Source organism: Ranitomeya imitator, chromosome 3 (assembly GCF_032444005.1).
Source record: "Ranitomeya imitator isolate aRanImi1 chromosome 3, aRanImi1.pri, whole genome shotgun sequence".
NCBI lineage: Eukaryota > Metazoa > Chordata > Amphibia > Anura > Dendrobatidae > Ranitomeya > Ranitomeya imitator.
Genome location: NC_091284.1, coordinates 813,931,116 through 813,947,381, shown reverse-complemented (window position 1 = coordinate 813,947,381; position 16,266 = coordinate 813,931,116). Strand labels below are relative to the sequence as shown.

Sequence of the window (16,266 nt, the reverse complement as noted above, 5' to 3'; positions counted from 1 at the left end):
GACATCGTCTGATGGATGAAGGCCAATGATGGAGATACATACTGTGTCTAGGCCACATCTAGTCAGTAGTGATTGCTTTGGTATGTCCTCATGAAAGGTGGAGGTCTACGTAAAAATGGAGATGCTTTATTCCAAATACATATCTTTAAAAATCCTTGCAAGGATGATGTGCTACAGGAACCGCGGGTTAAAAATATGTATTTGGAATAAAGCTTGAAGATGATTTTTTATTATTAGAGGTGCCTGTCCACCTCTTCTTTTGCATTGGATATTTCTGGTCGGTCAGCAGCATTGGAATGGCACTCCGGAAAATAAAAGACAGGTGTTTCCTAAAAGGTGAGTACGATGGAAAATTTCTCTTCCGTTTTTATTGGAGTACATTTTATCCCAAAATAACATTATTGCAAATTGCTAGCAAAATCCCTCAACAAATATACCCTGTCGTTATACCACCCCATTATAAGATGGGAATACCCCTTTAATAAGCTGCAGTATCAGCACTGTGCCCTCCCCAGCTCTTCCAACATCTCTATAGGATCCAGATCCAATCCTCTCTTCTTCTAACTGCCTGAAGCCTACAACCAGCTCTCACGTTGGAGCCGGAGCTGCGGGATGCAGATATTTATGGAACAATCAAATGTCCTTGTACTGAGGTTTTGTACCGTTAAGTGATGATATTTCCTCCAGCCTATCACCCTCTATTTTACCTACATCACTCCATCTTCTTTCGACTTTAATGCCATTTACAAGGACAATCCCAAAAAATGGAATATATTCCGCAGCATTTATGTGCCCATAGAACATTTGGAACACAGATCTACGAGCCATTTATTCAGCGGAACTTCATTTTCCTGGATATTTTTATAATTTCGTAGAACCTTACGGATCTGGACCGGTGAATTGCGCTTCCTGTGTCCAGCCTGAGACAGGACCTGGCAGACTATATCAAATGGTAGGACTGTAAAGAGTCCTCCATGAGGCATGTAAGTCTTCTGACATAGGCATGGAAGGTGCAAGGACCAAGGTTGGTTCTTGCTTTGGTGGCAGTCTGGAGTCTGCAGAAGAAGCAATGATGTCTACTGTAGGGTCAATAATTAACATCTGGTGGGGGAAACCCTTAAAGGGAATCTGTCAGCAGGTTTCTGCTACGGAATCTCAGAGCAGAATGATGTTTTGGATGAGACCCCGATTCCAGCGATGTGTCACTTACTAGGCTGTGCTTGGTATAGTTTGGATAGAATCCCTGTTTTGTCTGATGTAGATCTACCAGAGCTAAGACTTCTGGGCTGTATATAACCCCACCCACATTCCTGATTGGCAGCTTCCTGTGCACACTGTAAGCAACCTACCAATCAGTGGTGGGGGCGGGGTTACACATATTAGCCTGACTTGTCTGCAGGTGAGACCTAGTCCTATAGTGATAAACTCCTGCTCATAAAACACTGATTGTATTAAAACTACAGCACATGCCCTAGTAAGTGACATATCCAGGTAATTAGGCTTTCTTGCCCCATATTGTGCCTCTCTCAGATTCCCTTTAAGAAGGCCCCTCAAATTCAGGAGGAGCCTATAGGATAAGGAACTCCCTGTATATCGATTGGCCTATATTTTTTATATTTAGAAATAATTTCTGGAATAAAGTCTGAAATTTACTTGTTTCCCACAATATCTGTCAGCAGAACACTGGCTGCTATAATGGCTGCCTTTCTTGCCTATGAGCAGGCGCTGGATATTCCATGCTGGTAAGTTCAGAATATACTGTAGTCTGCTTTTGACCAGTTGGCAGCACAAGAGATACCTTTATGACAATAACTACACAATCAGGTGGATATCCGAGGAGGACCAATAACCCCTCAGAATTGGGAGCCATTTTTATGTTTTCATTGCGCCCCCTTCATGTCTACTCCATACTAGTATGCAGAACATGCCGTGAAGACCTGACACTAACTCGTCCAGGAAGTTAATGGCAAATATCAGTAAAAAATGAAACCTCCGCCTGACCCAGTCTCCGAGGGTGTCATTGAGTGAAATGAATTTCAGTCGTAAGAACCCATTTTTCCTCTCCAGGGTCTTGCTCCACCTCTTATAGAAATATTTTGCATTTAATTGAGAAACTATATCTTGACCCATTTTCTGCCAGGATAAAAGCTCGCTATTTCCTCCGAGATCACACAAAGAGGAATTCTGCAGAATATTATGGCTTTTAGTGGAGAAAATAAGTGGAGCTTAGTAATATTAAAAAAATGACCATGCACCAAGACATCTGATGTGATATAAAAAAAGATTGTATCGCTTTTTTTTTCTAGACTTATTTGTCCAATAGCAAAAATTAGAACAAACTTTAAAGTTGACCTGTCACCAGGTCACAACTGGCCAGTTGTTGCTCTTATATAATTACCAATGCCCACGAGTATTCCATTTTTTTATTTATTTTTTTAAAATCTGCCACAGGGTTCCTTCGGAGATATGGCACTTTTCTATCTAGTGATAATTTTTAGGCTCTTTATGAGAGGAGGTGTGGCTGATGATAATAATGCTGAGCAGCCTAAAAACATGCCCCTAGTATAAAAATTATCACTAAATAACAAGGCCAATATCTCTGGAACCATATTGCGGATTTAAAAATAAAAAAAAATACTCAAGAGAGTAACGGGAGTAAAATAAGAGCAATAGCTAGCCACTTTTGACCTGATTACTTTTCCTCCTCTATGATGCTGCCCAATCATAAGAAGCCAACATAACAGAGGTGAGAAAAAAGTAGATGCCCACACAAAAACAAGCAGTTCCTGTGTGATCTGGTGAGAATTCCTCACTCCGATTGCTTCCAGTCATTACAGCTATAGGAGAGGACGAGATCTGAAGTGTGGGAGGGCTGGCGCAGTGAAGAACATCGAGGGAGGAGCTTTACTCACAAACAATGCTCTGTTCCTTTATTCCTAGATACTAATAGTACATCCAGAGTACAGCATTTGACAAGCGAGGCTACCACAATGATCTTCAATTCTCCGGTACTTCAATAATCTTCACTGCTCTGGAGTTCCAAGATGCAGCTGTCCTCCTCTTCGGAGCTGTAACTATAGGATGCGACTGGAGTGAAGTTCTCAGCATGTTTAAGTGAGACACATCAAGTCTCACCAGATCATGCTTAAAATTCCTGAATCTGATCTTCTATGAGAGCGTTTGCTTTTTTCCCCCCTCTATGATGCTGCCTTCTTATGATTAGTCAGTGCCATAGAGGGGGTAAAGAAAAATCCACAAATGATCATCATCATTGTCATCTGTCATCCAAATGGCTTCAATTTCAAAAATGGTATCTGCAAAAGATTTTTCAAAGGTTCTATAACCATACCATTTTTTGGGGCACAAAGTATCAGAGTATAGTATATCAGCCAAGAGGAGGATTACGGAAAAGTGTCCATGTATGGGCGAGTTTTCTCACATTTATTATCCAGCACAGTTTTGGCGCAGTTTCTATCAGTCTAGTCTACTTGTGTCCTGTCTAGCTTTATGACACAATTAATCTACCGTAATATTTCATATTCTCCATGCCACGCAGCCTATCTTATGCTGTGAAGAGTTACTATTTGTACTCATTGAAGCGTGGGATTATTTTTGACTTTTGTCTTTGTTTTCATCTTGATGCATTTTCACGTTGACAAATATCCATTTCGATTGTGTAGAGAAAAGCGGCAGCTGCTGAGTGGTGAATTTTGTGATTTTTTTCACTTACACAAATGTTACGCAGATCCCTCAAAGCTAAGCTGAAATATCAGCATTTCTTCTTAGAAGTCAGCCTTGTAAATGTACTCCCAAAACAATAAATTTTCTGCTGTCTCATCTATTTAAAGACCTATCACCTCCTGGAAAACGTCATAAAAGAGTCCAAAATAGAAAACCTTTCTCATATACATATAGCTCGAAAAATGGAAAAAAAATCCTGTCAAATTCAGTGATGAAAGCGTTGCCCCTTTAAGAAAGGGAGACTGAATTGGGGCTCTATACTGACTCAATATTTTGACAGCTATGTGAGTCTTCCTGCTTCTGTGGTGCGAGATACCACTGCCCTGGGTGAGCCTTGGATTGTGCAGCATGTAAACACAGGGGAGATCTTTGCTGTTACCACTTACTTCATACTGGATAAGAAGAAATGTGCAATGGATTCCTGTGTATTATGGAGCAGCAGGAAGAGGCTAGAAACAGCAACTAGTTTAAATCCCATGGCAGACTTTTCCTTGGTTCTGTGCTGTGATTTTTTTTTTTACAATGGGAGACTCAAATTTACCTTCTTCAAGCAGCTACATATTCCTTTTCAAGACAAACCCATTAGAACTTCCGCACATCATCCCGAATGCTACCGGAAAGATTGTAAAACCTTCCAGACACTTGGGAGTACTCGCCAAGTGAGTTTCCAGAACCACTTTGAACCTTCCAAGAATAAGCATTTCCAGAAGGTTTCCTGTGTCTGCCATTGGCATACTCAGTCATTAGATGGAGCCAAGGTGCAGAATTACACTTTCGAGAGAGCATGGAACTGGTATGGCCTCAAAAAAGTACTGTAGCCACAAGTGATACTTTTGGCTGACCTAGCTTTCTGACAACTCCATTACCAGACACTGTCCATTAAAAAGAGTGGTGGCTTATTTAAAATAGAGTTATGTTCTACAATTCTACTCTAATTCACAGGTAATACCAAAAATTCAGCCTCTTTGAGAAAGGCAACCTCCTCTAATTGTATAATCTGTCTGGTGACTTTCTCACACTCTCGGAAAGATGTTTTCTTTTGTGCTTCCTCTTTCTTCTGGAACACTTTACCTGAATTCATTCTCTAGTCCCGCACTTTTCCATGAAAACATCTTCCAGCAGGAATATAACCTGGCCAAAATTATGTTCCAAACGGATATTGAAAGACCACCTTCACTGGACATATCTAGAGGTGCTCACCCTGAGCTCTCCTAACCTGTCCCTATTCTTTAAGGTGTTCATACACCTTAGATAGCTGTCAGTCAAGTGCTAGTTTGGCCAACAACTACTGTATATTTCCTGACTTCCCAATAGTTCCCCAATGCTGGGATGTTCTCTATGGGGAAGGTGGAGTAAGCAGCTACGAGGCACCACTAATAGCGGCATATCTAGTGAGCGAGCCAATGGATTGGGCATTTCATTTCAAAGTGCCCAACTATTCTCTCCTTCTGCAAAGTCAGGGGCATCCTACAAATTAGATCGACGTCTGGTCATGCTGATTTAATCTTATATGTGTGGGAACCTTTAGAGATTGTATGGGCAGGACTCCGACCTAATATACATATGTTTCCTATGTCTGTATCCTTATGTGTTACATAACGGTGATACAGGAGCTGATAATGCTACAAGAATAGGAGAATTCCTTTAGGAACGATGGCATTGTATTTAGGATAGGAGCTGTCCTTTAGTCAGGGATCAGGGAAAGTGAAGCCGTTGTATTTGGCAGATCTGGTGCGGTGAAATGATAATGCTCCGGTGAAATGATAATGCTCCGGACACCTGCTATTTCCTATCAGTGCCTGCTGTCTGGAGAGTCGACTTTTTTTTGGAGAAAATCTAATGCTCAGCTGTTTATGCCTCCATTCTGCAATAAACACACTTTTATTTTGCTACTTTGTTTTTTTTTTTAATGTTGTTGTGACATCAATTTGGTTGGGCTGTGAACCATAGGACGTTAGAAGAGAAGACGTGAAAATGTCCAGGGAAATGGTTGTTCTAGCTGGGCATGAAAATACTGTTCAATGCTCGCAATTTAAGGGCAACTCCAGACATCACTGATATCATGAGAGATAAAATAAGCAGGGGAATAACGATCGGGGTCGCATAGTGTGTGACCACAACATGGCCCGTGTGGGAGGGTGTCCTTCAACCACCAGTGCCTAATTCAGAAGGATGTGTCCAATAATGCACATTAAGCTGAAATGTATAGTGGCGCAGAGATCTACCAACTCCCGGCACTGCAAAAAACACCGCCGGCAAACCAGATGCCAGCAGCTGACGTCGGTGAGCCTTTCCCGAGTCGGGCGCATGGCAGTGACGTCACGCACCGTGGTGGGCAAGCCAAAGTCAGCTGCCAGATCCTATGTCGGCTATAGATGAGGACGACATTACCTAGTTTGCCACTGCCTAAAATAAGTCGTAATTAAAGGGCGTCTCCACCTAAAACCTCCTGTGACAGATGTTTGGATGCTACTATTCCTATCTCGACTGTGAATGGCTGTAAAGGGATTATTCCCATCTTCACAGATGGATGTTGTTGGATGGTTTTTGTAAAAACAAGCACTTTTGCAATTTACTGCTTATTAAAATTAGCAGCTGTTCTTTGATATCTGACTTAGAAGACTGTTGGGCTTGTGCCCATACACATTAGATAATCACCTATTGGCTGATCTCCTGGTAAGCCCACCCACGAGGAGACAATCAAAAACAAATGCCTGCAGTAACACACTTGGAACGCCCTGGAGGATCCAGAAAGAAAAGGGATTTCTTGGCAAATATCGCCTGGAAGGTAGAATGTCCTGAAGGTTTCTTGAGCATATCGGCAGGATGCTTAGCTCTCAGACTGAGCATCTAGATGCATATTTAAATGAGGGGGAAGCAGTAAAAACGACAGACAGTGGCTATTTGGGAGAATTCTGGAGGCACAATCTTGAATCCCCCATGGGACTTTTGAAAAGGTTACATATAAATAAAGGATTTTTTTTAAACATTGGTCCCCATCATCCTTATAAAGCATAGTAACAATGAACCAACAGGCGGCATCGGGAAACAAGCCAGTTCCATAGACAGTATGGAGAGCTATCATAAGTTCATGCATTGACAGCGCAGATAATTTTGGCATTCAATAGTGGGTGGCAAATAAAAAAAAAATCCGTCTGTGCATGCTGGGAGGCGGGACTGGACGCTTTGGGAAACAACAAAGGAAATGGACAAAAATCTGAAAGAAAAAAAATTAAGAAATGGGAAGGGTGGGGGAAGGGGACAAGATTTACATGTTGTAGTGACCATTCCTGGGAACTTACTCAGAGCCTTTGTTCCATAATCGTCGTCACCTAATCCGAGGCTGTCCTGCCCGGCAGTACCCAGAGAGTGAGCAATGAGAGAGGAAGAGGAGGCGCAGAAGAGGAAGGAAGAAGTCAGTGGAGTTGAAATGAATACTACCATGACAGACCGTGCAGAATAGCAACCTGGATCCGTGCATCCTCCACTTTATGCATTGAGCGTGGTGACATTATTTTTTTTTTTAAAGGATTGCAAGCCGTTTTTTGGGGGGGGTTAAAAGAAGAAAGACCTTGAAGAAGGACACGTCGATAGCGTGATAATGACCTAAGGGATCAAAACTGGATGTGGTGTCCGGCCTAGAGACCATACGGAAAGTTTTATGATGGGTTCGATTGACCCCCCGACATAACTTATGACAATGGTAAACTGTAGTCAAATTCCGTAACTTTGAATAATATCGTAATTTTCCCCAAAAATACTGTCATACAGTGAACACATAATAGGAAGTCTTGAAGGGGTTGAGGGTGATTAGGGCCAATTAATGGTTTGGAAAAATGATTCCCCTCCGTCTATCTATACCGAACACGTTCTTGCCCCCTTTTAATCACATCATGATCTCCATTTTTGGCATTGTTCACACAGCACAAATCATAACATCCCACCGAAAAATGTCCCGATGCCCTTTACCTAGTCGGATTCTAGAGGCCTTAGGAATATTCACGCCTATAAGGGGAGCCGTCAGCCAATACACACACGTGTACGATCGGCTTGGCTGAGCATGCATGTGTCTGGAATCCGTAAAAGGGAAGGAGGATCATAACCGATTACTCTGACAAAAATAAAAAGATCAGACATGTTAAAAGCCAACAGTTTCACTCTTTTTTTTTTTACCCTAAAACTTATTTTAGGGATTGGGGGATGAAAATCACCCCCATATACACTAATTGTGCCAAAATTGTCATGATGGGCTGATATTGGTCCAATGTGTACGGTGAACTTAACTCTTCCCATAATCCTATTCAACCTTACACTGAATATAGGGGTTTACATGAAATTCTGGAGTAATTTGGGCAAAGATCATTGAAGACCAAGTGGTACCAAAAAGAAATCTCTATGACTAGTTACTAAAGGGAAGCAAACCTGACGGTATTTCTTACAAGGTCAGTCAGTCGTCAAGCGAAAACAGCCAAGGGTCTACCAAGGACATGAGGTTCCCCGTGCCTCACGTCTCAACAATGTTCATGAGTGTTTGGTCAACCCACCCAACGGCTGCTCCCTCCAACTCCGGAGGGGGGATATGAATTGAATTTAGGGTAAACAGGCGAAGGATCCAGGGTGTATTCATGCAGAGGTCACAGTAGCAATGCCTCCTGCCTATCGGACCTGTATGCCTGGATGTGTGACAGGGTGAGAGGGAGGGATGGTGTCATGCGTGTCACCCGTTACTTCGTTGTTTTGTGCCACACGTGACGTCCATCTCCGAGGCGTCTACTTACGGTCAGGATCACTTGTTTCTTGCTCACTCTGCTCCTTGTTCTTGTAGAATGGGAACTTTCGTGAAAAGATGAGGTTCTTTTTACGCCTGTCATTGAATGACTGTGAAGGAGAGAAGGCATGGGGCAAAAAACAGGGGCGTCTAATTCTTGTCACACTCATGCTGACAAAACTAGTGTGTAAATGTGGATACAACTACAGTGACCAAAGTTTCTTCCGGAAGCAAAAATATTGAGAAATAGAAACATTCCTTTTTTTTTTTCTTTTAAAGATCTTTTTTTTAAACATTTTATTTTCCCTGTAGACTCAGTTATGGGTTAGTACATGATGACATGGAGGCCGGCTTATTTTCCTGTAACTGTATCTAGCTGTCTGGGAAATAAAATTCCTCTAATGTCCAAGCTCACTGCCCTGAAATCCCCCCAAAAAACAAATGTCAAAATGCTGTGGGGGTTTTTTTTGGGCACATTTTTCAAGGGTAAAAAAATGCTGCACTTTACAGTCCCAGCAAAGTAAATGAGATTTCCGAAAGTACAGACCCCATTTTCAGTATTTATTTTTCAAGACTGGAGATTGTTGGATTTGATGAATGACGTCTATTGACTTCCCAAAATAATCAACCAGCCATAGATAGCGGGTCAAAACTGAGCGGTATTTCTAGGGCAAGAAGTCACATGACAGATAGCGGGAGTCTCGTTCCCGTGTGTTACTTTAGTGAAGTGCTTCTCCTTAGTCGTTAGATAATTATTTTCCTTTTGCTTTTCTCGTTACTTTACTCCCGAACACGCCGTTTGCCTGACATGTACTTATTATATTCTCTTTGTGTGTGATCTCAACTATTTTTAGATGCTAATTTATTTTGCTGTAATGCAAAGAGATACACGGCCGAACGTTCACACCCCGGTGTCTTCTCTTGTCAGGCACAATTCTCTTATGCATCATTGCTACAATGTCCTGGACCCTAACAGATCATGAGATACAGATATACAGGTGCTTCTCACTAAATTAGAATATCATCAAAAAGTTAATTTATCTCGGTTCTGCAATACAAAAAGTGAAACTCATGAATTATATAGAGTCATTACACACAGAGTGATCTATTTCACGTGTTTATTTCTGTTAATGTTGATGATTATGGCTTACAGCCAATGAAAGCCCAAAAGTCATTATCTCAGTGAATTAGAATACTTTATAACACCAGCTTGAAAAATGATGTTAAAATCCAAAATATTGTCCTACTGAAATGTATGCTCAGTAAATGCACTCAATACTTGGTCGGGGCTCCTTTGGCATCAATTACTGCATCAATGCGGTGTGGCATGGAGGCGATCAGCCTGTGACATTGCTGAGGGGCTATGGAAGCCCAGGTTGCTTTGATAGCAGCCTTCAGCTCATCTGTATTGTTAGGTCTGGTGTCTCATCTTCCTCTTGACAATACTCCGTAGATTCTCTATGGGGTTAAGGTCAGGAGAGTTTGCTGTCAATCAAGCCCAGTGATACTGTTGTTTGTAAACCAGGTATTGGTACTTTTGGCAGTGTGGACAGGGGCCAAGTCCTGCTGGAGAATGACATTTCCATCTCCAAAAAGCTTGTTGGCAGAGGGAAGCATGGAGTCCTCTAAAATGTCCTGGTAGACGGCTGCGCTGACTTTGGTCTTGATAAAACACAGTGGTCCTACACCAGCAGATGATATGGCTCCCCAAACCATCACTGATTGTGGAGACTTCACACTAGACCTCCAGCAGCTTGGATTGTGGCCTCTCCGCTCTTCCTCCAGACTCTGGGACCTGGATTTCCAAATGAAATACAAAATTTACTTTCCTTGTGGAGTGTGTCAATCGCTGCCTTCTGGACATTTGTTAAGTCAGCAGTCTTCCCCATGATTGTGGAGCCTATAGAAACAGACTAAGGGACCTTTTTTTTTTTTTTTTTAATTTAAATAGATTTTTATTAAGAATAAACATAAGCATTACATTTTATCCATCTTCCAGTTTGTTACATACAAAGTTTCCCCATTTTCGAAACCCCCAACAATCCCAACAAACCCCCCCCCTCCGACAGCTCCTCTCCAATGGAACTTCTATAACTAGTATTGATGACTCTATAAACCACTTAACTCCCTTACGACCGCTTATTCGTCTAGCAGTTTCTACCATTCAAAGGCCCCCAGCCTCCCATTTCCTTTACCTACTATCCCAGCTCGAGCCACGGAGACCACATTTTGTCAAACGTTTCTATTTTCCCGCGTCTCTTGTAAACCCCCTTTTCCAGTTTGAGACCATGTTTTACATATTGCAGGAATTCACCCCTTGCAGGCGGTTCCTCCTTGATCCAGTTCCGTGCTATCACCTTCCGAGCCATATATAATAGCCTGGCTATTGCTATCTTCCAGGTGTTATCCACTCTAATTTCCTCCACATATCCCAGTAGGCACACTATCGGATCTCTCGGCACCCTGCATCTATACGCCCCTTCCACACGACTCAGAACTACCAGCCAAAAAGCAGCCAGTCTTCGACACGTCCACATCATGTGATATATTCCTGCGTTCTCAGTCCCACATCTCGGGCACTCAGAGTCAGCTCGCAACCCCGCTCTGTGCAACACTTCCGGAGATTTATAGACTCTGTGCAAGATGTACAGCTGCGATAGTCTATACGGCTCACTTAATGATACTCGTGGAACCCACTCCAACACCGACTCCCAGGTTTCATTCTCTATTGGGCCTAGATCTCTCTCCCACTTAGCTCTCGCTTTTAGAGGAAAATCCAACAAATATGTATGCAGTAGGTCCCTATATAGGGTGGAAATGACTCCCCTTGTAGTCCCATCACCACACACGTATTCAAAACTATGTCCTCTTGGATCTCAATACCATCGCCCCTGTTTTGAGCTCCAAAAGCGTGTCTCATCTGAGCATATTGAAACTCCCCAGAAGGTCTCAGTCCAAACTCCCCCTGTAACTGAGAAAAGGACTTTAACACTCGTTGTTGAATTATCTGACCAACAAAATAAATTCCTTTAGCCTGCCACTCTGTCAGCACTCCCAGAGCCGCAAACTCCACTAAATTATTATTAAGCCATATCGGTGTAAATTTAGTCAGTCCCGTAACCCCTTGAATCTGTCGCAGTCTGGTCCATAGCTTACGTATCAAAAACATAGTTGGATACAATTTCCCCAAGGCTCCCAAAGATCCATCCTCCAAACACTGCACCACCGGGCGTCGGTTTGTCACCCCCTCCATCAAATGTTGTACCGCACTGGAGGACGCCTCCCGCACCCAGCCCTTCAAATATTGACTTTGGGCTGCAAGAAAATACAACTCAGGGTTGGGCAAAGCCAAACCCCCATCTTCCTTGGGTCGCTGAAGCGTCTCCAGGCTAATACGTGGGTATTGCCGCCCCCATATCAAGCTTCTAAAAAGAGCATTAATCTGCCGAAATTTCCCACGTGGGATCCAAACTGGCGCGTTTTGAAGGACGTAAAGTATTTTGGGCATCAGCACCATTTTAATAAGATTAACCCTACCTACCACCGATAGGTGTAACTTATTCCACGCATCCACCTTTGCCTTAAGCACGCCCATGAGAGGAGTCAAATTCCTATATAAAAACTCCGTAACTGGCACCGAGATCCATATTCCCAGGTATTTAAAATGGGATGCCACCTTAAGCCGCCCCTCTCCCAATGGCTCACTCCCACTCTCTTCCACCCCATCTACCTTAAACAGGACCGATTTATCCCAATTTATCTTCAACCCCGACAAGGCACCAAATCTCTCAATGATCTCGATGGCCCCTTTCAAAGAATCATCCGGGTCCGCCAGGAATAGCAAAATGTCATCCGCATACAACGCTATCTTTTCCTCAACACTCCCATATCTAAACCCAGGGACCCTGTCAGACTGTCGAATCTTGGCGGCCAGGGGCTCCACAGCCAGAGCAAACAGAAGAGGCGAAAGTGGACATCCCTGTCTCGTGCCTCTAGCCAACTTTATAGGCTGAGAAAGTTCCCCATTTACTCTGATTCTAGCTGTTGGCAATGAATATAGCAGTTGAATCCAAGACACAAACTGCGGTCCAATACCCATACACTTCAACACCTGCCAGAGATATCCCCACTCCACACTGTCAAACGCCTTATGGGCATCCAAGGACGCAATAACCCTCCGGCCACAGTTGTCAGACTTCAGCTGCAGATTCATATACAGCCTCCGCAGATTAACCGCTGTAGATCTATCAGGCATAAAGCCGGACTGATCCGGATGTACAAGGTTAGTAATGACACTAGACAGACGGGAAGCTAACACCCTGGCCAAGAGCTTGACATCAATGGTTAACAGAGAGATTGGGCGGTATGACTCAGGTTTCCCCAAATCCTTATCCTCCTTCGGAATAACCACTATAATGGCCTCCCTCATAGATGCTGGGAGATACCCTTGACACCCAGCCTCCTCCAGTACTAACTTTAATCTGGGAATCAACACTTCCCCCAAGCTTTTATAAATTTCGTCTGGCAACCCATCAACTCCAGGCGCCTTCCCATTGGCCATAGACTTCAGCGCCCGACTCAGTTCCTCCTCCGTAATAGGGGCATCCAAGCTCACCCTATCCTCCTCACTCAATTTCGGCAACCCCAGACTCTCCAAGAAAGTCTCTGTATCTCCGGCTGACCCATCAACCCTGGAGGAATATAAGTCCGCGTAGAAGTCCGCAAAAACCTTTATAATCTCAGATGTTTCAGATATCCTGCTTCCACCAACAGATACCAGCGAGTGTACATATGAGGTATTTCGCTGAGCAGAGGCCACCACCGATAGCATGTGTCCCACTGTTTCTCCCTCCTGAAAATAAGTCACCTTTTGAAACTCCCGCTTCCTTTCGCTTTTCCCAGCAGAATCTTCTCCATATGAGTTTGCGCTGTTCTCAACCTTTTCCCAGCCTCGGAAGTTCCCAATACTACCATCTCGTCTTCTGCAGTCCTCAACTCATCCACCGCCACTCTCTCTGCCTCCCTCGTTTTCCGCTTACACCTACTAATATCTCTAAATAGTAGCCCTCTCAGATACTCCTTCATTGCATCCCAAACAGTTAGAGCATCTCCCCCACTATCCCCCCCAATACTATACATTCTGCCTCTTATCAAGAGTGGGGCACCATCGCCCATTGCGAACACTCTTGTTGACATAACCTTCTCCATCCGCCTCCCGCTACCGTTTATAACAAAATTCGGTGCAATTCTTAAAAGAATATAATATTCCAACTTGTATTAAATTGCAAATGCAAGGAAACTAAATAAACTCTTAGAACGCTGCACACCCTTCCTCCCCCGTAGCCAACTGCCATTTCAGCACTCCCAGTCCATTTATTTAGTAATGCCCGGCTCCACCCTCAAATCTTCACATCCCATAACCAATGTACTGTCAGTCACCAATCTCTTTTCCTTTAACAGTGAAATATCCCTCGTCCCACCCACCCCATATTTTCAATCTCCTTTTCCTTTAAGCCTTTTAGCATTGAGATCTATCCACTGGGTAGCATCCTCCGGCGTCTGGAAAAAATGAATCTTATCCAACGCCACCACCCTCAGTCGTGCCGGAAACATCATGGAGTATTGCACTCCCAGTTCCCTCAGCCGTCTCTTGATACCCGTGAACATCATCCGTTGTTTCTGGACCAGGGCGGAGTAGTCGGGGTAAATAGCGATTCTTTGACCTCCAATTGTCAGATCCGTCATGTCTCTAGCCTTCCTCAGGATAATGTCTCTGTCTCTGTAGTTTAGGATTTTGGCAAGCATGGTACGGGGACTCGCTCCAGGGACAGGTGGTTTCGGTGGGACCCTGTGGGCTCTCTCTACCGCAAATACTTTTGTCAGTGCTGTGTCACCAGGGGTCTCCAAGAGCCAGCTTTCAATATACTCTGTGGGATTCCTCCCCTCAGTTTTTTCAGGGATACCCACTATACGGATGTTATTTCTTCTGGACCTATTCTCCAGATCCTCATTTTTTGCAGCTAGCTCCGATATTGCCTGAGCAAACTTCTTCTCCGCTTTCTGCAGCTGCACTATATGATCTTCCGCAGTACTCTTTCCTCCACAGCGCCCACACGTTTGTCAATCTTCTGCAGGGCTGCATTTATCTGGTCTGTGTCACCCTTGACCTCCTGTATCTGCTGGGTCAGGGATTGTTTGCATGAGGACACCAGCGCGAAAACGTCTCTGCGGGTGGGCTCTGCTCCTGGCCCCTTATCTTCAGATCCCCCTACTACCACCGCCACGCTGCTATCCCTGCTCCCCTGCTGTACCTCTTGCTCTTCTGCTGGGCTCTCCTCCTCCTCTTCGGAGTCAGCTCCGGCTTCCTCCCCTGCGGTCTCCACTCTGGCAAACTGCTGGAGCTTCGCCGCCACAGCCATACGCTTCTGGCATGCAGCGTTCTCCTTTTCCGCCTTCTCCCTGGCGTCGGCGCCATCTTGGCCGGTCCCTGCATCGCTCCGGCGTCCTTTTGCCTCCTCCTAGTCATATTTACTGACCCCGGGGACGCCGCTGTACACCGCCGCACTCCCGGGACTCTCCAGCTGCTGGTGAGCACCGCAAATCCCCGCTCAGTTGCGGCTTATTAGGATTATGATAAAATCAGTAGCGGGAGCGCTCTGCTGCGCGTCTGCTCACATGGACATTCAGGCCACGCCCCCACTAAGGGACCTTTTTAATCTCTTAGGAAGCCTTTGCAGGTGTTTTTTGTTAATTATTCTAATTTACTGAGATAATGACTTGAGTTTTCATTGGCTGTAAGCCATAATCATCAACATTAACAGAAATAAACATGTGAAATACATCACTCTGTTTGTAATGACTCAATATAATATAGAAGTTTCACTTTTTGTATTGAAGAACTGAAATAAATTAACTTTTTGATGATATTCTAATTTTGTGAGAAGCACCTGTATATCAGTATCCAAAAGAAGGATCTATCTATCTATCTATCAATCTATTATCTATCTATCTATCGATTATCTATCTAATATTTATCTATCTATTATCTATCTATCCTTTTCCTAATCTATTAAATTGTAAATATTATTGTTACCTTTAAAGTAATCTGTCCCCAGATAATAATGACTAACAGGTACTGACGTGTTTGTTACATTGTTAGAACAATGTCTGCTGCGTTCTGTTCGCTTTATCTAATATGGACACATTTCTGACGTTTCAGCACCACATAATACGATGACATTGCAGTTTTCGCTTTATTGACTTCGTCACTGAAGTTTTGTACCACTTTTACATTTCAAGCATATCTGAATTTTAAAAATAAAATAAAGTAAAAAAAGAAAAAAAAAACAACTTAAAAATGTAAAGATAAAACATAAACAAATATATGGTGGCTGATTAACCCGTTCACCTCTGATGAGTATTTATTTAATGAAAAGTAAAGGATGATTTCCCAACCTCTAAAGATAACTTCTATTTGTTAGCAGGGTCTCCTGACAATAAGCCCCATTGCTGTGAATCTCAGTGATCGGGTGAACCTCTCATTAAGTGCTCAGTCTCCCTGCAGCTCCCCCACAGGACAAATTAGGTATTACACTATAGCTGTTTATAGTAATAGGTTATGCAGGACTTTTCGGTCCTTCAGAGCAATAGACTAAGATGTCAGGATCTTAATCAAAGGACCTCCCCCCCTCTATTAAATCCTAATTTAATAATTAAGCGTATAAAAATGGCTTTACCAAAATGGACAACCCCTTTGA

At 43.4% G+C, this 16,266-nt stretch overlaps 1 protein-coding gene across 6 annotated transcripts in view; it reads right to left on the bottom strand.

Moving 5' to 3' along the window:
- The window catches only part of DLG2 (discs large MAGUK scaffold protein 2), a 1,534,662-nt gene that overhangs the window by 10,589 nt on the left and 1,507,807 nt on the right, over positions 1 to 16,266 (bottom strand). For 4 of the 6 annotated variants that reach the window (XM_069759326.1, XM_069759327.1, XM_069759328.1 and 1 more), the window contains one exon: positions 8,520 to 8,619. In XM_069759326.1, the coding sequence (XP_069615427.1) occupies positions 8,520 to 8,619 (100 nt within the window). Of the gene's footprint in view, positions 1 to 7,043; positions 7,090 to 8,519; positions 8,620 to 16,266 lie in introns of all 6 variants that reach the window. The other 2 variants (XM_069759329.1, XM_069759332.1) reach the window with 1 other exon arrangement.